We start from the raw sequence: 23,122 nt of genomic DNA on the forward strand, positions 1-23,122 counted from the left end.
TTAATGTTATTAATTTTGAAGTATTTTCTACAGTTATTAAAAAACTTGCACATATATGACATATATTTTTATCATTAATTTTTTAACGATACACACACACATACACGCACACAAAATTGCTTATATGTGAAATAATATCTTTAATAAGTGAACGAAGCTGTGTTCATAAATTTAAAACATAATAATAACTATTATTATTTTTAATATATAATGATTCAGATTGATTATTTTCTAAAATATACAATATCTGTATATTTATTAATTCGCTTCCTTGTTTGGAGCAAGAATCCGCTCTTAAAAGGACATTTGATAATCACGAGACACTCTGTATAATTTACGCCTGCGTATCACGGTAAATAAACAGACAAGGACAGACATTGTATGTTGGAGACAGCGAAAATCAGTCATGACCTTTCAGTTATGTTTGGTCTTGTAAGCTTAACAGACGTGTAATGTCGCATACGATACGGTAAATAAAGTTCTTTTTCGTCTCGCATATTCCTGGTTACGCTTATTAGTCGCGGAAAACGCCTGCGGTGAATTTTGTAGACTTTTCGTCGAGAGACATAATTTGGCGCTAATATACCGTGACAACGATGACATCGTTCGCAACGGTTTCCTCGACTTGTCGCGCCAGAAGATGCGATCTTTAGCAAGGTTAATGGAAAATTCTAATACAGGAAGCATACGTTAAAAATCATCCGTGACAGGTACAGACGCGTAATTACTTGGCGGAAATTATTTCATCTTTCAGAAATTAACGAGTAATTTAGGAAAAAATAAATTGATGGATAAGATTTTACAAGTGTCCGGATAGCAATAATTCTTAAATTTTTGCAATTAAAAATTGAAATATGATTATAAGAATGTAAAGAATTTTTAATTAAAAGAAAGATTACTAACAATCAAACGAGGGGAAAATAAACTGTCGACGGATAAATATTAGATTAAGAAATGCTTTCCTTAATAATATCATCTTTGTTTTTGCTCGATTCACGTATACGTGAGTCATTTTCTACTTGAGGGATTAAAGTGCCCCATGAGGAGCTCCATTGTTATCCACGCTTGAAGCTCACCTGTACGTCGCGCGAATGGTTCTCCGGAGGCGGAGGCAGGTGAACGAGAAGGAACTTATTGTTAGCGCGAAATGTTTCCCCTCGCACACCCACGTTCTCACGGCAGGCCGGCATCTTTTTCGCGACCCCGGGGCCGCGACCCCGAGATACCTTCGGACTCTCTCGGTCCCGATACGACCCACGGCGCGACGCGATGCTGTAATAACGCTCGCTGTAATAAATTTATCTCCCTTCTTTGCTGTTGCAGCATCATATAAAATTAAGGCACGGCAGGCATCGTCGACAACACGGCGGCAGTTATCTGCCCAGCAGCTTCGTGCCGGACACGGACGAGCCCGAGAGGGGTAACTGGGGACCATGGTCGACACCAAGCTCCTGTTCGCGCTCCTGCGGCGGCGGGGTCGCTCATCAGACCAGACAGTGTCTCGATATAGAGTGAGTTACCATATTTTATCAGCTTTCACATTTATCGACTTATCCGAGCCACCGCTTAACCCGCGATGGAACGTCGCTCGCTCGTATCGCGAGGTACGATATTGAGAGGAATGTCGAACGAGACACCGAGACGGGCTTCTTGGCACGTACAGCAGGAACGTCTCAATATCGCTCTTGAGGAATTCACCGTAGAAAATGGAAACGACAGCGTTGGATCTCTCGCGGGGATGAGAGAGGCGTTGCTAATTTTTTTAAAGATTCCTTTATATATAATATTTTCCGACGAGACAAATTTTCCGCCCATTATTTTATGAGAAATTTCAAGCAAATATAAATATGTTTTTTTTTTTTTTTTTTTTTTTTTAATAATTTTGAGACTGCACGTATATTCGCGTAGATATTGAATGAATCGTTAGCAGCACATTGTATCATTTTCGTAAATGATGTGCGGAAATGTATCTGCCTTTTTTAAAGTTTCTTCTTCGTTGAATTCACCTTAAAAAGAAGTCATTCTATCTCGTTGAGTTTCTTGCTCTCGTTGGAACCTCTCGCTACAATGGTATGCTCAATTGGATTGAGATTGGATTAAAAGCGGACACAAGCTTGCGAAGAATTTAATCAAGTCTCAATCTACACTGGATACCCAGATGTAATAGCGATTTCAGAAAATCACTTATCGAAGCAATAATAACTGTTGCATGCATATTATTTACATTTTACTTAATATTAGATATTTTAATATCTTTTCAAACAAAATAAAAAATAAACAACGGGTTAATTAAAACGACCTAACTAGCCAAAATCATTTAATTTATTAACACACGTGTGTTAATAATAGTTAGGCCGTTGTTTATTTTTTATTTTGTTTGAAAAGATATTAAAATATCTAATATTTCACACGTGTGTTAATAAATTAAATGATTTTGGCTAGTTAGGTCGTTTTAATTAATCCGTTGTTTATAATTAAATACTTGCGACTTTAATCTTTAACTTCTAATTAAAATAAAAAATATCTTGTTTGGGCGAAAATAATGCAACAATATTCTTCGATAATTTATTAAACTGCTGATATTATAAACATTCTTGCAAATTTATTTTGAAAAAAATTATTTGCATCGACAAATTAGGATTATGGGGAATACTATTTTAATAAAAGGGAAAATTGGCAAAAATATGGGATAAAGTGTACGTACAAAATACATAAAAAAAAGCGTCGAGCAAATTTTCTGTTCTCGCAGCGCGACGTACGTCGGCCGCGACTAAATTTGGGATAAATCAACGAAACTTTTCTCCCGGCGCGCGCCAACGTAACGGATCCGCCGTAAATCCCTCTTATCTCGAAACTAAGGGAAGATTAATCGTAGGCACTTATACGTCTCCCGGCGTCACGCTATCTCCAAGAAATTCTCACGATTTCCCATCGCGAAGACGCAATTAAAGTTGGGTTTTAACGCGCGCCGCGGTTACGTAGAGCGAAAAGATTGTAAAGGGAGAAATGAGTGACCGATCAATGATCGACATTGTGCCAGTACGGTTGGGATGGGTCCGTCATTAATGATACGGCACGGATCTTAGAAAGCGAGATAATCGTAACGTGAAAGCACGTGATGCGCGTATCGTATCGAATGAATTGCACATCGTCACGGATCAACGAAACGTAACAAGTAATGACTATTGTGATTTGCAAGGAAAACGCATCATTTTCGCGAGATTGTGGCACACGACGTGTTTTCTGTATTTATAGTTGATTAGAAATCGCACTTAATCACGGAGAAATCGATAGAGAAGATGTATAATTTATACCATCTTTCCTGCAATTTCTTACTTCACGTAAGGAAAAAGAAAGACGATTTAATTTGAAAGAAGTGCTTACACGTGGATTCGTAATCTTGTATGAAATTCCGAAAATGTAACACACCTTGTGATCACATAAATCCGTGAATAAAACATTACGTAACACTCTAAGACGTAAGTACGTAAATCTTCGAATCTCTCTCTCTCTCTCTCTCTCTCTCTCTCTCTCTCTCTCTCTCTCTCTCTTTCTTTCTAAAAATTTTATCAAGCCGGAAGAAGTACTTATCTAAGAAGGATAAATTTTTAAACGTCGGATTTTTGTGTGAAATAAATAAGCAGCACTTACCAGAATAGTATTGCCTAATTTATTGAAGCAATAATTTTAATCTTGTTCTCAGCAAACTCTTCACACTCGCGTAGAATGTTATAAGCCATCATTGATCGTTTTCCATTTTTTATATAGATTTTATAATTTACACACATCTCTTAATTAATATTGCGAAAGATCTATCCGAGCGTTTTAGCTCTTTTTTTAAAATATTGAAAAGCCAGTGTTAAATCCAGTAGATAATTTATTATTAAACTCATTTTAATCGCACAAATTTGAAAAGAATATGCACAGCGTAATCAAAATTTGAATCGATGCAGAGCAAATTAATAATGAAGAAATAGCTATAGAGAACATTTTACATTATCCAAGTATAATCGATAGTGTTCCTTTTGTTAGACATCGCGAGTGTATTTCGTCTATGTGCAGTTACAATAGTTACAAATGGATTCAATTGTGTCTATCCTTTGCCTTAGTAATAATATCATTCAAATGACACTATAATAATTACGATTACATTCGTGCACTATTATAGGGAAATAAACTTGTGATTAATTATCAAATAAAAATAAATGCAAAAAGATGGCTTAATTTTATAGCAGTATCTTCTACTGCTTAAAAGTAAAATTAGAAATTTAAGAAAAAATTTTATAAATATAACAAGTTTTACCCTGCGATATTCCTTCGTTTGACATGAAAGAAAATAAGTAATATTTCTATTTTGTGTTACAGTGACAGCGGTCATGACAGGTGTACCGGTGCCTCTAGGAGATTCTTCTCGTGTAACATTCAAGTGAGTACGAGACACAGTAGCTCTTAATTCCAGCTTTTAAATAATGACTTTAGATCGTGTCAATTATTTTCTGCATCCGCATCGCCGGATGCGGGCGATCACGTTGTCCCCCGCGATGTGATAACATCGGCTGGAGATCGCAAAAAGATTCCGTCGTGGGAATGCCGCGGGTTACGTGAGTCGCATATAATCTGGAACTTGATTAATTGCCGTGTAACAGGGAGTGATTTATGCGATGTGCTTTAATAGATCGAGCGGCTTGACAGTCTATCAAGGGGGCCTCGGGGCACAGACGCGTGACACGCGCTTCAATTATTCGCGTCTGCGAGTAAACTGAAATCAATGAGAGAGTCGAAGTCTGCAGTCCTGTTCTCTCAAGTTTCTTCCCTCTTTCTCTTTTTCATGCCCGCCCACGCGTTGCTATATTAAAAAAAGTAAATTGTTAAAATACTGACATCTGTCTCGACGCGGAAAATTGCGATTAATTTGCGATTTGCTTATTCATTGATCCCAATGATAGATTAATTCATTCAGTTACGTCACATCTTTTCGGCGGACTGTCTGCTACTATTCTTTGAGATATGAATCAATGAATGTCGATATTTAATGATATGATATATGTTGTTATTCCGATTATGCCTGTCTAGCCGATCGTAACGTCATGGTTCTTTGGATTTAGAAGTTTAAACGTATAATTATTTTAAATTTGAGTCAATTATAAAAAATTAAAAAAAGATTTAACCGTTAAGGGAAACTGCTATATGCAGCTTAATTTTTGTAATTTTTTAATAAAAAAATTTTTAAAGATACTTAAAAAGTTGCTTAACAAGTAGGAAAAACTTTTATTTTAATTGACCTTATCCGTTTCTTATAAAAAATTTGCAAAAAAAAGCCTAAAAATCAGGCCTCTAGACCGAATTCCTTCCTTAAGTAATATTAATGAAAAGATTAATAATAACAACTGTTCAACATTAGAAAATTTGAGATAAGCGTGGCTTGTCGTCGTCGCAGAGAGAATGGTATTAATATAATTGTCGATGAATTAAAAAAGAAAATCTTCATTTATTCTGCATATTTGTGACAGCAATGGAAATGAAAATAGTTTCTTTGCCATTTATTACGTGTCCGTGTAGATGTCACGCCACATTTCTAACTATCATATTCTATATATCAGCAGACTACTGACATTTCGATACAGACATTTTCAACAAATCACCTTATATTGTACGTCAGCCCATTTATCGTTCTAAAAGTCTGTCCTTCCAAACGGGAGACTAGCGCATGTATAACCGTCTCGCGTTTTTACGACTCTCAGATGGGGTTCCCATGCTTTTAACTTTCACGACGTATGTACAAGCCGAGCACACCCTCGAGTATGCTCGGCGAGGATTTAGTGTAGTCAGACTTTAAGAAACGATCTTTTACCACTGCTATACATTTTTAATCCTTTTCTTATTCGCATTTTTGAAGGGAATTTACGCGTTTTTTTTTTTTTTTTTTTTTTTTTAAGAGAAACGTTTGACACGCGCATTATCACCATTACAAAAATTCATTAAAGTTTAACAACGCGATTAAAAAAAATAAAAAGAATCCGTTAATTGTAAGAGAAGCGAGATTTACATGTGTATCATGTATGTACTTTTGTGTGCGTTCACTTCGTCGTTGTGCGCGCACATGACAGAGAGATGGGTTCCTCTGAACTTTCGCCTAAATCGGGATCGCCGTTTGTCAAAGACTCGTTTATGTGCTTTCGTAGAATTATAGGACACTCGCGCTCGAGTAAGTCACGTTACCATTCTCCTCTTTGTCGTTTGTATATAAGCGGATCGGCATTTAACGAGTACATACCATGGATAAGAAGGAACAAGGGAAAAGGATTCGAGAATGTAACCCGCAGAATTTTTCTCTGTTGTTTCCGTTTGTTCGTTTTCTCTCGGAAATAATTGGACGGAAACGTTGTAGATACACAAAATCTCCATTTCAATCGAACATATAGCGAGATTTTGCAGTGACTCGCTATTGCCCAGTGACCCTATAAACTCGACCTGCACAATATCTGCACTTTAGCAGATTCTTCTCTCGGCAGCCTGGCACCATGAGTGCTCGTGACTCGCTCGGTAAAAGCTCGGGAAATGGAGAGGTGCGTTATACGGTAACGATAGCGGACCATTAAGCAAACGTTTACTCTTTATCGCTACGTAGATTGCTTTTACTTTGCGCCATGACGAGTAATACAACTAACGAATTTAGAAACACACTTTGAAACATTTACGGCGGAACCGCAATTCCTTTAGCGTAAAGTAATTTTGCTGATTTATTTCATTTTTAAATCAATACACACAATTCGAAACAGTTTTTTATATGTCAACAACTAAGCAGCGTACGTAAATGTTGACAATATAATTATTTAATTTAAAATTGTTTAGACATAATTATTTGAATTTTTGTGAAAAAACATTATTGGATTTTTTGATCTTTTAATTCAATTTGTTCGAATGTTTGCGTGATTTGAACGGCGATAAATTTTGTTTCGATTTATTTCGTCAATTTTTAGAATTTTCCCAAAATTTACCAGAAAGTAACAGTGTTTTACTTTGAAAGTAAAAGTTAAACTCTCTTTTATAATAATAAAGGTAACAATTGTATATTATATTATTATAATATAATTGTATATTATATATTTAATTTCAAAATATAATTTTGAATTTAAAAGTTAAACGTAAAAGAAAATGGAAATGCAACGTGATAAAACTCGCAAATTCCAGAAAATTTACGGTGACATTTTGGCGATGTTTTCGCTCTTGCAGAGAAATATAGGAAAATTATGATTAATTAACCACAATTAGAGAATCCACTGGCGTTCCGCCTTTCCTTTGCGAATTTTTTGCCGTCAACCCGTCAGGCCATTTAATCGCGCGCAGAAAACGAGGGAGGAAAATTATTTCGATAAAAATTATTCGTGAGATATCATCGCGAAAAATGCAATGTGCTGCTGTAATTCTAAAAGAGCATGTTACACAATGCTCTGAACTAACATAATAGAAATCTATCATTTTAATATGACAGATTGATTAATATGATACTATCATTGCAGAATTTGATAAAATACGAACACACACACAATATAAAAAATAATTATAGTACCTTGAAATCTAATATTAAATTAACCTTTAAATATACATTTAAAATATTAAACTAAATATCTTTTTTTAAATATAAGTTTTTTTATAAGTTGGATTGTTTTTAAGATTTATTTAGACAATTTAAGAGATTTGATTGATATTTTTTCGCAGTATCTTTTATTCTTGTTGTATATCAATCACGTTAACTCTGACGCAAAGAGACAACTGTAATTATACGACTCGACAATGACACAATGATGACGGAAACGAATATTAACGCGACTGATTTCAATACAATCAGCAGACAATGAAGCTGCATCCGAGCACGCGGTGCATCAGCGGTTCTCTGATGGACCACAGGAGATTTATGAACGGAAGCCCATTATGCATAACATCGACTCGCGAAGCATTAACTTCGTTAAAGTCGAGTGCTAACTGAAACGAATAGCAAGATATACCGCTACACGTGTAGTGACTGCCATTGGCCTCTATTTCCTGGAACGGCAAGTAGTTGCATCTTGTTTTACGATATAGGTCACTCGAAATTGTTCACCTGTGCGTATATAAAATGAAACGTGTAAAGGAAAATAAATTCAAGTAATTTTGCGGCTTAGAATAACGTGTATAAACCTAAAAGGTAACAAATACCAAGCTGTGGGAGAAATTGCGGACGCGTAGAAACGACTAGACATTTTCAACGAAAAACCACGTTTTAATCAAAAGTTTTTTGTAATCAAGAGTCATCGTACGCGTGCATGTAGTAAGCTTTACTGCTTTCGTAAGCAACGCTTTCTTTCTCAGTCTGAGACACTCGTGACTCTCGATAGGAACAACTGATGATGCCAACAGGAAATTTGATTTTATCTATAATATGGGTGGTCGCGACGTTGCTTTAATATAGGGAACCTTTTGTACTTAATTCGGACCGAATGTTGCCGTAAATTTTGAAGTCTGGCATTATTTTACCCGTGAATGCGAGAGGAACATGTCAAATTTTTTAAAGTAACGATAAGTTTCTCTTAGCTTGTGGTTTTTATTATTTAATATATTATTAATTTATGCATTTATCTCGAATGCACTTAACACATAATATATTATCATGAAAAAAAATATCTCTTAATATAAACATTTTATCCAAAATGTTTATGTTTTGATTTTTAACATAAATGCAAAAAACCACAAGTCTACAGAAAATATTAAAAATTTATATTTACTACAGAAGATATTGAAAAAGAAAAAAAAAGGTATATCATCAAATCTTCTTTTTAAAAAAATATATATATATATATATATTTACAAATAAAAGACATTTACAATGAAATATTCTTTATTGATCTTTCTCGATTGGAAATATATGGCAAATGGAACGTTGATATCACTCGCCTGCCAGCATTTCGATAATTTGTTTCTCATGTACTTTTTTCTTGTCCATTTGCGGTTCCGCCCTTGCTGTCTCTTCTCCAGGATAAATCACCCTCTTCAAAAGGGATCGTATAGTTTCAACGAAATGATGATATATGACGCTTGAACTTCCAGAACCAGTAGATACAATTTATCAGTTTAATAACAATTAAATGTTCTGTATAATCTGTGAAAATTATTAATAATTACTTTCAAATGCTGACGTAAATAATGGTAGGACTTTTCAAGAGCTCGCAAATAGCCAGCAGACATTATACATTAGAATGGACGAGTAATTAACTGTCCCATTATCTCTTCACGTTAAATTAAACGGAAAGGCAAACCTTTCGACGTACATATCACGGTATAATTCACTTTTCATGTACGAGCTTTTTTTCTTGTATATTTCCGCTTTTTACAAGAGAGAGAAAGATTAGTCTTTGCGAAGAATATTGTCGATGATATGATATCGCGAAGAGCCAGGAAATATATAATCGAAACATATAATCCTCCATTCCTCGAGAAAGAGGACGCTTTCTTAAGAGCGATAGATTTAAATAATCCTCAACACGCGTTGGAAACATACCTAAGGTCTAAGGTCAATCGCTCGGCTACGCAACATGGTCCCTAAATAATCCGTTATAAATTTTACGGCTGCAAGATCGGTAATATTCGTCTTGTGTGACATCATTTTCGGGTCACCTAAACTTGGAGCTTTTCCTTGAACGTAGCTTGTCGTTCTCTTTCTACCTATCCGCCCCGACTATACCGTGTTTCTCTGCCACCCTTGTCCCAGCGCGTTTCATACAGTACCGCAAGAAATCTCCCGCTATAAATCCTACACCGTCTCCTCGTGCGTGGTGCCGGTCTCGCCGGGATATCTTTTCTTCGTTTTTGCTTGGGTTCCACTCGATTTATCGACATTACCTGCCCCGCGGGTCTACCCTTCGCAGAGCGCCCATCTGTGGACCATCTCGTTTTTGCGAACTTGTTCATGAAAATAGCACGCCAGCACGCGCTCGTTGATTTCACGAAAAGTTCATCCGAAAGAAGAGTGGATTTTCTAGCTCTGATGTGCTATCATATAGTATTCAATTTTCCAAGAAGCTAATAAATAAGATTAGTTTACGTACGACGTAACATGAGTCAAGAATAATTCTAACGACGCCAAAATTATCGCATCATGACGATAAAGTAAAAAAATTAAATTATAAAGCCTTCGATAAATTCTTAATTTCTCAATTTTTTTATTTGTATGTACAATTTCAAAAAGGTGAGATATCTGACGAGATAATTAATGTCGATGAGGCAAAGTAACTTAATGAAGCTAACCAGAAAATAAGGACATTAGACCAACCCCTTAACATGGGTTTTTTATGTCAGTAAGCGACACCTTTTTACGGTTCCATTTCACGCCGTGACGAGACATTTTTCTCAACGATGTTCGGACACGTGTGTCTCTACAAACGAAAGCTTGTCGTTCTACCACCGGGATTTATTTCGAGAGTTTGAAGTTGGCAAAACGAGAGCGAAAAAGCGCAGCGGAAAAAAGCTTGCATGACTCGCTTTTGCGATGGTTTTAAATTTTTCGAGCATGCGTCACTGCTCTGTTTTTGCTTTACATTAAATTTTCAGGACAACAATTATTGTATATATTCCACACAGTTTTATTTTCGTCAACTGTGATAGTCGACTGTAGCTGATGTTATACCCAGTAAAATGTGATCTTTATTCGTTCTATTCTTCAAATCGCTGCATTGACCGATATTCGCTGTAAAAGCGCAACAAGAATTTATCGATAAATTCAATACGGAAGATCGTAAAATTCCGTGAATAAATTGTACGTACTGTTACTCGGATTTTATTGTTAGCGTATTATTTCAAAGAAAATTACAGATTTTTTAAAAATCGATTTGCCTTTTTAGAAATTAAATTAAGATGCACCGCGCTGATTTTGGAATTTTTTTATTTGTTATCTGCTCTACAGGCATTTATAAAGGATTCGATAATCGTGTGTACATGTCACAAAATTAGAAAATTTGTAATTATGTGTCTTTTAGGACTGCCCCGGAGAACCGACGGATTTCCGAGCCGAGCAGTGCGCGGAGTTCAACAATGTGCCCTTCGAAGGAACGTATTACGAGTGAGTATAATAATCATTATTAATGCCCACTCGACTGGAAATTCCATCGAAATCGTGAAACAAGATTATCGTTGCATCGTGACGCTATGATTTATGATGGCGCTACAGGTAAGAGGGGCGATGATGAAATTCTTTGTAGCCTTTGACATCATTTAATGGTCGTCCCTTCGCTCTATAATCCGTGATCGCTTGAATCGCCTTTTAATAGGAGAGACATCATATTTATCGGCACTCTTTCTCCTTCAATCGCAGTCGAAAGGGCCTTGAGAGGTTCCGAAGAAACGAAGCTGTGAATGATATTGACGGTCACACAAATGCTGTAATTTAACACTAATAACATCCGACACAACGGAACGATAACTCTTTTATTCGCCGCAATTATGTATATTTTTAGTTAGTACATCATCGTTCATTTCAAACATAAAAGAAAATCTAATGACAAAAGGTAAAAGGAAATTCCGAGTTAATGATAACTATAAGATGACCAATCACTGAACGTCGATTGTTACTTTTACATCATACGATATTCTTTACTTTTCGCAGTTGGATTCCGTACACCGGAAGTCCCAATAAGTGCGAACTGAATTGCATGCCACGTGGCGAGCGATTTTTCTACAGGCATAAAATCGCTGTGGTCGACGGCACTCCATGCGAATCCGAAAAGAACGACGTTTGCGTCAGGGGCAAATGTATGGTGAGTTCTGTGTCGGAGCATCATAGTTCGAAGTCGTGTGTGTGTGTGTGTGATCATAATTCTACGTAATAATTTTAATAATGTTTTAAAACGAGATGTTTCTGACGGACTGTTGTGTTAAACAAAATGACAGAGCGAATAGAGTGGATAGTGCGTTACGATAAAATTTCATGATAAATCTTTTTTAATACGTCAGCACGTCGGATGCGATATGATGTTGGGCAGCGATGCCAAGGAAGACGCGTGCAGAGAATGCGGCGGCGATGGCTCAGATTGCAATACCGTTACCGGTTTATTCGACACAGACGATCTCCAAGTGGGTGAGTTATTTTTCTCCATTAATAATGATTACGCGAATAAATTTGATCCGTAATCATCTTCCGGCAAGTAACTTTCGAGATTATTTTTGTATAATTGATATCTATTTTATTCAAGAAACACCTTAATTTTATTATTATCGTATAAATATTGAAGCTTCTTTATTGTATCTCTGCACTAATAGAAAATTATCTTTCAGGTTACATCGATATTCTGCTCATCCCCGAGGGCGCGACGAATATCGTTATAAGAGAAATACAGCCATCGAATAATTATCTCGGTGAGTAAATAGAGAGCGAATAAATAAATTGATATAAGAAATAATTATGAAAATTGATCTGTATGATGGTTAATATCGATAGTATCGTTTATTTCGAATAATTTTCAAACTTGTCGATCAGCCATACGTAACACAACGGGACACTACTATCTAAACGGAAACTGGAGGATAGACTTTCCTCGCAGCTTGCGTTTCTCAGGCACGATCTTCCATTACGCCAGAGATCCTCAAGGATTTGCTGCTCCCGACACCATCACAGCTTTGGGACCGACGAATGAACCGATTTACGTCGTGGTCGGTGCACACATTGATCATTTTTTTTTTGTCGATGAAAACGTTCAAATCATGTAAAAGGTACGTTTAATCGAAAAGCTTTTTTATTTCCTTTATTTCCAGCTACTGTATCAAGATCGCAACGTAGGTGTACATTACGAGTACAGCATACCGAGGAAATTCTCGTCGCGCACAGATCCGGACAGCTACACCTGGGTAACCGATCAATTCTCCAGTTGCAGCGTCAGTTGCGGCGGAGGTATTACAAGATTATCGCTTTAATATGATTAAAGCATAAATTCTCAAGTTTGTTAAAATCAAGCAACAGGCTCTACCTGTTGCATGTAAACATTTAATTAAATTTGCAGTAGATTTAATTAAAGAATTCAGAACGTAATACGCGTTAATCTATATTGGCGATGTCAAGATGAAACGTTTTAGCGATTTACCAATGAGTCACGTTTACTTTAATTTTAGTACAGGCATAATATTAAAATATTTACACGTGTGAAGTAATTACGTGAAATAATTATTGATCAATTTTTACCGCAGTTAATTACCTACCATTGAATAGAGATGGATGGTCCACCATTTATAAAGAATTTATTTTTCTCACTTATTTCTTTCGAAATAACAGTCGCGGGAACAGATTTATTCTCTCTACGCCTTATTTATCTTTTAAGGCTACCAATCAAGACGGGTGGCCTGCGTGCGAAGGCGCGACAATCAACCGGTGGATGAGAGCCTATGCGATCCGCAGTTGGAACCAGCGGATACGCAAGGCTGTAGCGAGGAACCCTGTCCACCTATGTGGGTGGAGGTGTCCCCGTGGTCCCCGTGCACGAAACATTGCGGCGAAGGGGGTGAGCAGACGCGAGAAATCAAATGCGAGCAGGTCATCTCGGGTGGGATAGCCTCCGTAGTAGATGATTCTCAATGTCTGGAAAAGGTGGGGCCAAAAGGACCCGTCAAGCAGGAATGCAACAGGGACGTGGATTGCCCTCAGTGGCACGAGGGCCCCTGGAAACCTGTGAGTTATCGCCTTACCACCCACGGTGACATATTGAATTACAGTTACCCTTTCTCTCATATTTACATGCTATTTAACTTTACTTGAGTGTTTCTTCCATACAACGTAAAAATATAATGTCTTCAAAAATGTATTTTATTATATATTGTGTTTTTAATCTGATAAAACATAAACTAAGATAAGAATGTTTCTCTTAGTGCGATCATATATGCGGACCCGGTAAGCAAACCAGAGCAGTCACATGTTACAAAAAGGTTGACGGCAAGATTCAAGTGCTGGAAGATGAGGCGTGCGATACGGAGACGCCTGAACGTGAGAAAGCTTGCGAGCTGAGACCTTGCGCCGGTCTCGATTGGGTCACCTCGGAATGGAGCGGAGTGAGTCCTCTTAAAAATGATAAACTTTCTATATAAAAAAAATTAAAAAAAATATCTAATAAATATATCTTAATAAATATTTAAATAAAATCCCACTTTTGCTTCTGCTGATTAAACAGATATATAATTTTGGAATCTCTCTTCTTGATAGTGCGAGGAGATATGCGATCTTACCAAAGAGACTAGAACCGCTCATTGCGCTACTCAGGACGGCGTAGTTTACTCAGATGACTTGTGTGATGCGGATAAGAAGCCAGAACTGGAAAGAGAATGCGAGAAAGCCAAGAACTGCGACTTCCAATGGTTCACCTCGCAATGGAGCAAAGTAAATGCAAAAGAATACTTTTAATGTTTATTATTTTTTCTGAAATATATTTTTGAATTAATTGAAAATAATGTTACATTCTTTTAATTATAAATGCTTTCAAATTTCAATTAATCGAATAATTGTTATTTACAATTTTGCAGTGCTCGGCAGAATGCGGATCCGGCGTTCAGACGCGCAAGGTGTTCTGCGGTACTTTTAGCGACGATACAGTGAAAATAGTCCCGGACGACAACTGTGATTTCGATGAGAAATTCGAAGACAGCAAGAATTGCACTGCCAAGGAACCATGCAAGGGCGAGTGGTTTGCAGGACCTTGGAGCAAGGTTTGTTTTTATTATGTTTAACTAACATATATTTGCATATATGTATAAAATGTAACTTTTCCGACATGGTAAATTGATTGCTTCATTTAACGACCATGTTCTTGTATATTTTGATTATCTTGATTGCTCTCAGCAGCCTTTACGCTTTCCATGAAGTTTGAAATTTAGTTTACGTATAATTCGTCTGTAATCGGTTTATTAGACTTGTTAACGTAATTTTCTCAAAGTGTAATCAACGATATCGTCAATCACGTCGCAACGTGTTGCAGTGCTCAAAGCCATGTGACGGCGGCGACATGACCCGTAAAGTGATTTGCATGAAGGATAACAAAACGGTGTCTGTAAGCCAGTGTGACGCCGACACCATCATGTTCTCCACCGAAAAATGCAACGATCAACCTTGCGAAGAAGGTAAAATTAGCAATTTAGTATTCATAATAAATACTTCAAAGTATATTTTAACGCTTGAAAAAAACGTGTACAAAAAAAATAATTTTTAGATGAAAAATTATAAAACTTGAAATAAGAATAGAGAGTTTGGGAAGGGATATAATATTAATTTTAGAAACTGTTGTTTAATAATGTTATTATTTTTATAAATTTTTTTATACATAAAAACAATCTATTCTATTTCTATTTATTTTACTCTTTATATGTATGAAATGTCATTCTTATCGACAGAGTGAAATACTGACATTAACATTTGTTTTGTTATCACAGAATATATGATTTATATTGCGACATCAACCTCTTTATTATTGTAGATCGCGTCCATAAAATATGGAATATACTTTGAACAGCAGGCGTGAAAATAACGAGGTTCGCGGTATTAAACTCAAATGTCTTACTATATTCTAAAGGGTAACGAACCACCTACCGTGAATATAACGTCACCTACCCTTCTAGCTAGGAAAATTAAGCTTCTAATGCTACTGACAATGAGACTAGTTAATATAACGAACAAAGTGCACACGTAAAATTCATCATTAAAAAAGTTTCTTTATACTTTTTAATTTATATAAATTTGTTATGTTCTTCTGGATACACACATCTTTAGGCGTGACACCGGTCGATGAAGAACCAGAAGAGAAACTAACGGACTCGGAAGAAGAAGAATGCGAGGACGAGGAGGTAGAGGAACTGGATGCTGTTGAATACAGTCTTCCTGAAGGGGTGAGTGAAACTGGGTCGTGTCACACCTAATCGAATATCGGGCGCGACTGAGTTACTTCGTAACTTCGTTTCTTATTGTTCCACCATCCTTTTGAAAAGAGTCGTCCTGGACTCAAATTAAATCGACCTTCCTTTACGCGTAAAACGGTCCGATAATGCGATTCTCCTTTCGATTTCGCATCTTATTGAGGACGAATTGACATGAAATCGAAAGGATTGCAGTTTTATCAAGCGCCTTTTCGTGTTGCAGAAGGCGTCAATAGGCAAGCTGATCGAGCAAACGGAAGCGACATCTTTTACCGGAAGTGACCCTTACGACACCATGTTTAGCGATTCGACGAGAGGCGATATATCGCCTTCCGACCTGGGTAGCGGCGAAGGTAGTGGCGACGATACCGATTTCACCATATTCAATACCAACTTCTTCACCGGTAGCACGATTTTCGATACCGATTCCACCGCTGTCGAGGAGAGCGAAAGTCCGATAAAAGAAACTACGGAAAGCGGAACTGGTACGACGGAGTTTGGGACAGAGGTGACTGAATCATCGGATCTCACCGAAGGTACCGATGTGACGTTCGAAGGTTCCGGCACTACTGTCGAGGAAGGATCCGGCACAAGTCCTGAGGAAGGATCCGGCGCGAGCGTATCTACAGACGCGTTATCGGAGGAAACTACGGTCGAAGGAACTCAGACATCGACATCGGCTGTGACCGCAGAATCCGACAGTAAGTTTCTGTCAAATTTATATATATTACAGCGCGCGAGAGTTTACTATCGACGCTGTAATATAGCATTTGCTTGCATTGACAACTAGCATCATTTTACGTATCCATTAATTATATTTAATTATTGAATTAAAAATTCAATCGATGATTTTTCTGATACAGTCCTCTCCGGTGAAACCACCGAATCTACCACCGGTGCAAGTTCGGAAAAAACCATTGAATCCAGTGATATAACGACTGAATCCAGTGATATAACGACTGGATCCAGCGACGTCACAACCGAATCCACGGCTGATACCGATTTATCGGAAACCACAGTTTCATCCATTTCCGAATCGACAGAATCTATCGAAACGAAGGCAACTGACACCACTGATACGATGACGACTGATTCGACGGAAACGCAATCTACTGATTCGACAGAATCTACAGACACGACCGAATCCACGGAATCTCCACCAACTACGTCTTCTTCAGAAACGGAAACTACAGTTACGGAAGAAACAGAAACAACCGGAAGCGACGTGACCACTGAATCCAGCACATCTGGTAAGCATTAAATTGTAACCATTTTAGTTTAATATTTTGTGGTTGCAAATATATCGTAAGTACGCTTTATTGTTAATTAAAATTAAATTATTGTTGTTACGTAAAATTATCGTAGAATTGAATGACTTTAGCTGCCGCAACGAATAAAAAATTACAAATTACAATGTAATAATGTCCTACAGAAACAACGACTGAGACGTCAACAATCTCTCAGCTGACAACCGATTTGAAAGTGCAAGGCGAGTACGATTCGGAAGAAAGTACCGATACCACGACGATGGTATCGGGTACCACCGAAGAAACTGATCTCACGACGATTGGCAGTACCATTGAAGAAACTACCGTTTCCGGAACGAGTTGGTCTGACGAGACTACTGCAACTACTGGTAGCGAAACAACTGAATCGGAACAAACCACAGAATCGGGTGAGACAACTGAGTTCAGCGTCAGCACAACGGAATTGACTGAGACGACAGAATCCGGACCCACTGAGTCCACTGAAGTTACGTTAGGCACGACTACCGAATCGGGTGCGACTACAGAGTCTGAAATTACGGAAACCACCGAGTCAGGTGCGACAACGGAATCAGGAGAGACAACTTTGTCAGGCGAAACGACCGAATCATCAGCCACAACGTCGTCTCTCGAGGAGACAACGGTATCTGGTGAGACCACCGCGACGGAAGTTACGTCCTCCACGATCAGCGGAGAAACCGATCTTACCGAAAAAACTCATAGTAAGTAAACGAAATGATTTGAAGTGATCAAACAAACATTTCACTCTATTAACAACCAACTTATTTTTCAGTCACGGAGATATTCACAACTAGCTTCCCAGAAACGACTGCGCCCAAACGGCAATGCAAACCGAGGAAGAGCTGCAAAAAGACGCCGTTTGGATGTTGCTACGACGGCATCACCGTTGCTCGTGGACCATTCGGTCAAGGTTGTCCGACGCCGCAGACATGTAACGAGACGCGATACGGTTGCTGCCTTGATGGCGTATCGCCAGCTACTGGTCCGGAGAATGCGGGTTGTCCCGATTCTCATTGTAACGAATCGCTCTTCGGCTGCTGTCAGGATGGCGTTACCACAGCACAAGGCAACGATTACGAAGGATGCAAGAAACCGTGTGGAGAAACAGAGTCAGTTTCCGTACTTTTACCACGCGAATTCTTCAAATAATTTTGCATCCAAACAGAACGCGTTTTCTTCCAGTTTTCCAGTTAATTTAACGATAATATTTATATATAGTCTTTATTTTCTTGCTTACGTCAGCTTCTCTAAACACGTGTGAGTTTTATAAATCGCTCTTGTGAATTTATAGATTCGGATGTTGTCCGGATAACGAGACTGCAGCTGATGGAAAGAATTATCTGGGATGTTGCAACTCTACCGAGTTCGGTTGCTGTCCGGACAATATCAAAGCCGCTTCTGGTCCTAACGGCGAAGGTAAATATCTTGCCTGCAGACTGGACTTACAAATATATTCATTATACAGATTTTCGTGCGGTTTCATTTAATGAGACATATGTTACGATTATAGATTGCGAGGAGGAAGCCACTTCCGAAACGGAGATGTACGAAACAACGACGCAACCTATTTCAAGCGTAGATTGCGCAAACACCACTTACGGTTGCTGTCTCGACGGCATTACCATTGCGAATGGCACGAACTTTGCGGGATGCGGTGTCATTAACACGACAAATTGCAGCGCGTCGTATTTCGGATGCTGCTCTGACGGAGTTTCCGCAGGTATGAGGTTTTGTCGCGAAATAATAAATTATGTGACAAATTATATGATAATTTTCTTGAGAGACATCTAAAAGCAGTTAAATACTCGCAAAATATACTATTCGAGAAAAGAGGAGAGATACAATTTGTGTAATTTCTGATTTTCAATATTTTAAAATATTTACTTTATTACGAAATAATAACGAATGATTATTTGAAAATTATTGCCTCTGAAGTATTTAATAAAATATTAAAAATTTTAAATATTTTAAATAAGTATTATAAGAGAGAAATTTCTCTCTTTTACAATATTTGAATAAATCTTTAGTCAATCTCATCAAACTTGACATTAATTGAACGAATCGATAATTAGAGAAAATTAGGACAAATAGGTGGTCGATTCTGAACACATTGTATGCGTGTATTTCGCTTTCACGTTCGCGATTCTATTCCCGCAGCTCTCGGGCCGGATAACTATGGCTGTCGGATGCCTTGCCACGATAGCGCTTACGGATGCTGCGAGGATGAGGTAACAGCGGCGCACGGACCAAACAACGAGGGATGCTGCTTATCGACCCCGTACAAATGCTGTCCGGATAACATTCTGCCGGCGCGTGGACCAAACTTCTACGGCTGCGGCTGTCAATACATGAGATTCGGCTGTTGTCCGGATAATTCGACGGCGGCGCGCGGACCGAACAACGAGGGCTGCGGCTGTCAATACACGCCTCACGGTTGCTGCCCGAATCGGTTCACCCCCGCCAACGGACCCAATTTCGAGGGATGCCCGTGTTATACTTATCAGTTCGGATGCTGTTCCGACGGTGTTACCATCGCCAAAGGTTCCCATGGTCAAGGTAATTTTACGATCGATACGCGCAATCAACGTGCATCTAATTCTACCAAAAGAATAAGAATAAGTAAATATATAAATTGACGAAAATTCTATAATTTAACTTGCTAACTAATTGTCGGCAAATCGCTGTAAAATTTTATGACTGCTGCATAAATAGATAAACATATTGCATCGCAATGCGTTTGCCGATATTTATAGGCTGCGGATGCGAGAATACGAAATACAAGTGCTGCTCGGATGGCCGGACCCCGGCGACGGGACCGAACTTTGCCGGATGCACTTGCGACGCTTCGCAGTACGGATGTTGTCCGGACGGAGTCGAGGATGCTCAAGGAGATAACTTTGAGGGTTGTCTTACGGTACCGTCGATGCCCGGTGCTTCGTGCGGTTTGAAGAAGGACAGGGGTCCCTGCCGAGACTTCACAGTCAAGTGGTTCTACGACACCGATTACGGCGGTTGCTCGAGATTCTGGTACGGCGGCTGCGAAGGTAACGAGAATCGATTCAAGACGCAGGAAGAATGCAAAGAGGTTTGCGTTCAGCCGAAAGGAAAAGGTAACTATTCACAGATGATTCTTTGCGATTATAAATTATTATATATATTGTCTTCTTGCAAAGTCGAATTATATGTGTATTACTCTTTTTTTTTTTTATAAATTTTGATATAAAACAAATTTTTTACGAATCAATTATATCAAAATATTTTTAAATGTCAAAACAAGGAACTTTTCATTTGCTTTGCAGCTGCTTGCTTCTTACCGAAGATCGCTGGTCCTTGCGAAGGATATCATCCGACATGGTATTACGATGTCGGCAGGAAGCAGTGCGGTCAATTCATTTACGGCGGCTGCCTCGGTAATGCTAATAAATTCAAAACTAGGGAGGAATGCGAAGAACTTTGCGTCACGCCGGACGATCTGGGTAAGCGGCTGTATCCATAATGATAAAAGTTATATATCTATATTTTTAATTACTTTACCTGTAATAGATTTATATTAAAGTATTTAGAAAGTCTCCTTTGATTTTTTTTCATATATATTTTAAGATCTGCAGAATCAACTAATTAAGCTTATCGTTTATGTTTCATACAGATCCTTGCGATCAACCGAAAGAAACAGGTCCTTGCGCAGGCAACTTTACAAAGTGGTACTTCAATCAAGATTCGCAAACTTGCGAGCAATTCACATACGGTGGTTGCAAAGCGAACGATAACAACTTCCCGACGGAAATTGCGTGTCACCAGCAGTGCTTGCAGCCGGGTCGAAGGAAAGGTATGTTTTTTTTTGTTACTTTTTCTGTACATTAAAATGTTGTGCATTTTTTGTAACTTATGTATTTTATTAGTTTATCTGCATGATTAGTTGTAAAGTGTGATTTAAGTGAATTGTTTGATCGGTATTTTATTATTTTGTAAATCTTTATTATTGATAAAATGATGGAAAAATTTCTTTGAAAAATTAATTGAATTAAAACAGGTTTGAGGCTAAATCGAATTCGGTAACAGTAGTGTTTATTCGGAATTTTATCCGTAATATTTATAATACTTTTAATAATAATAAATAATAAATAATATATTCAGGCATATTGATACATTTGCTCCATATATTTTAGATATTCGATAGAAATTTATTAAAATTAAAGAATTAATAATATTTTAAAGAAAGAAAAAAAGAAAAAAAAAATTAATAATATTTTTAAGAAATTTAAAAAAAAAGATCTATTATAATAGGAAATTTAAATGACATATCTAGAAAATATTTAATAATATATTTACAGTCTTGATTAAATTAAGCTCATCGCGGTAACTCTACACGTAAATGGCAGCATAGTTTTATTGAGAATGATTGGCACACCAAGCGTGTTCAAATAATTCGAAACTCCTTTGCCACCGATATTAGTTCTAAACGTCAGTTACGAGGATCGAGTCGACCGCACAGTGATGGACGAACTTTTGCAGTAAAACTATCTGACGTGTGCGCCATGAAGAGAGACCCCGGACCCTGTCCGGGCTCGGCATTGCGCTGGTATTACGATGCCGAGCGTGGCACTTGTAGCCAATTTGTTTACGGCGGTTGTAAAGGCAACGCCAATAAATTCCGTACTCTTGCTGCCTGCCAGCAGCGTTGCCCTTCAGAAGGTACAAACAACAACACAAGGAGAGAGCTTAATGCTTCGTGATAACATTCACGCATATTTGTTATATGTCGCATATTTAACGTAAGACAACAGGGAGGACTCGATGCCGTTTGACTCGATTTCGAGAAAGCGTTGTCCTCTTCTTTTTTTTTTTTTTTATAGCACACACTTGGCACTTAGGTGATGGTGATCGAAAAAGGCACGTCCACGATGCAATACCGAAGCAGTTTCGCCACCAATGTGATCACGATTCACGATTGTGCTTTAATTCAATTTTGTTAAACACGTTTTTATTTGCATACAACACCCTGTCGCACGATTTTTGAAAAATCTTTTGAAAACTTGAGAAAATTGTTTACCACAGTTGTTTAATTTTTTTGTACACATATCTCATATTAAATACTAAGTTCTATTTTCTACAATGAGATTAGACTTGATTTAGTCGGCTTAGAAATTGAAGAATAATGCCAATAATAATTATGTTACATTCTACACAAATTAAAGTTACATAATAATTTTATACACTAAACAATTCAAAAATAAGATAGGCAAAATTCTCTCTATGGCTCTCTATTACTAAACATTATAACACAACTGAGCTCATTTAACGTTAAATATCTTTACTTATAACTCAAATAACTTTATAATATTAATATTGGTGATGGAGTAAGAACTACTAAACATTTTTAATAAATAATTTTACTTTAAACGAGCGCATATTATTATGGTTGATTAAAAGGTAAAAGGAGTTTCAAACTAGCGATATACACAGCTAGAATGAAATAGCTTGGGTAATAGGTTTGATTAACGTTTGCTCTAACTTTGCATGATATAATTATGAATGCGATTAACAGATATTTGCACATTGCCGCGGGCGGAGGGTACGTGCACGGAGAAGCACTCTCGATGGTACTTTGATCAATCGGAGAATCGCTGCATGCCATTCTATTACACCGGCTGTGGTGGCAATAAAAATAACTTTGACTCTAGAGACGTATGCGAATCTGATTGTCCGCCCAAGATCGGTAAGATTTCCCTTGCATCTTTCCCATAACGTTTTTTTCTACTTTAAATTCTGTTAGTCTTGAAAACATTTTTTTTAACATTTTTTATTTTCTCGCTTAACACAAAGTCTCGTCTTTTCTATACGAAATTGCACGACGCACGAGAAATGTTTAAAGTTTATATTTAAAGAAAAAGTTTATATTTAGTGCATATATTCACACATAT

At 37.6% G+C, this 23,122-nt stretch overlaps 1 protein-coding gene across 5 annotated transcripts in view; it reads left to right on the forward strand.

The window, feature by feature from the left end:
• The window catches only part of Ppn (proteoglycan-like sulfated glycoprotein papilin), a 105,061-nt gene that overhangs the window by 73,948 nt on the left and 7,991 nt on the right, over positions 1-23,122 (forward strand). For 4 of the 5 annotated variants that reach the window (XM_072891579.1, XM_072891576.1, XM_072891580.1 and 1 more), the window contains exons 3-27: positions 1,324-1,511; positions 4,366-4,426; positions 11,010-11,092; positions 11,636-11,786; positions 11,983-12,106; positions 12,304-12,384; positions 12,506-12,678; positions 12,781-12,916; positions 13,341-13,687; positions 13,885-14,064; positions 14,216-14,389; positions 14,533-14,715; positions 14,985-15,126; positions 15,773-15,888; positions 16,139-16,616; positions 16,779-17,165; positions 17,348-17,902; positions 17,974-18,310; positions 18,493-18,617; positions 18,712-18,921; positions 19,359-19,757; positions 19,955-20,311; positions 20,501-20,677; positions 20,848-21,027; positions 22,747-22,917. In XM_072891579.1, the coding sequence (XP_072747680.1) occupies positions 1,324-1,511; positions 4,366-4,426; positions 11,010-11,092; positions 11,636-11,786; positions 11,983-12,106; positions 12,304-12,384; positions 12,506-12,678; positions 12,781-12,916; positions 13,341-13,687; positions 13,885-14,064; positions 14,216-14,389; positions 14,533-14,715; positions 14,985-15,126; positions 15,773-15,888; positions 16,139-16,616; positions 16,779-17,165; positions 17,348-17,902; positions 17,974-18,310; positions 18,493-18,617; positions 18,712-18,921; positions 19,359-19,757; positions 19,955-20,311; positions 20,501-20,677; positions 20,848-21,027; positions 22,747-22,917 (5,515 nt within the window). The remainder of the gene's footprint in view (positions 1-1,323; positions 1,512-4,365; positions 4,427-11,009; positions 11,093-11,635; positions 11,787-11,982; positions 12,107-12,303; positions 12,385-12,505; positions 12,679-12,780; positions 12,917-13,340; positions 13,688-13,884; positions 14,065-14,215; positions 14,390-14,532; positions 14,716-14,984; positions 15,127-15,772; positions 15,889-16,138; positions 16,617-16,778; positions 17,166-17,347; positions 17,903-17,973; positions 18,311-18,492; positions 18,618-18,711; positions 18,922-19,358; positions 19,758-19,954; positions 20,312-20,500; positions 20,678-20,847; positions 21,028-22,746; positions 22,918-23,122) is intronic. The other variant, XM_072891578.1, reaches the window with a different exon arrangement.

The sequence above is a fragment of the Anoplolepis gracilipes genome, chromosome 4, assembly GCF_047496725.1.
Source record: "Anoplolepis gracilipes chromosome 4, ASM4749672v1, whole genome shotgun sequence".
NCBI lineage: Eukaryota > Metazoa > Arthropoda > Insecta > Hymenoptera > Formicidae > Anoplolepis > Anoplolepis gracilipes.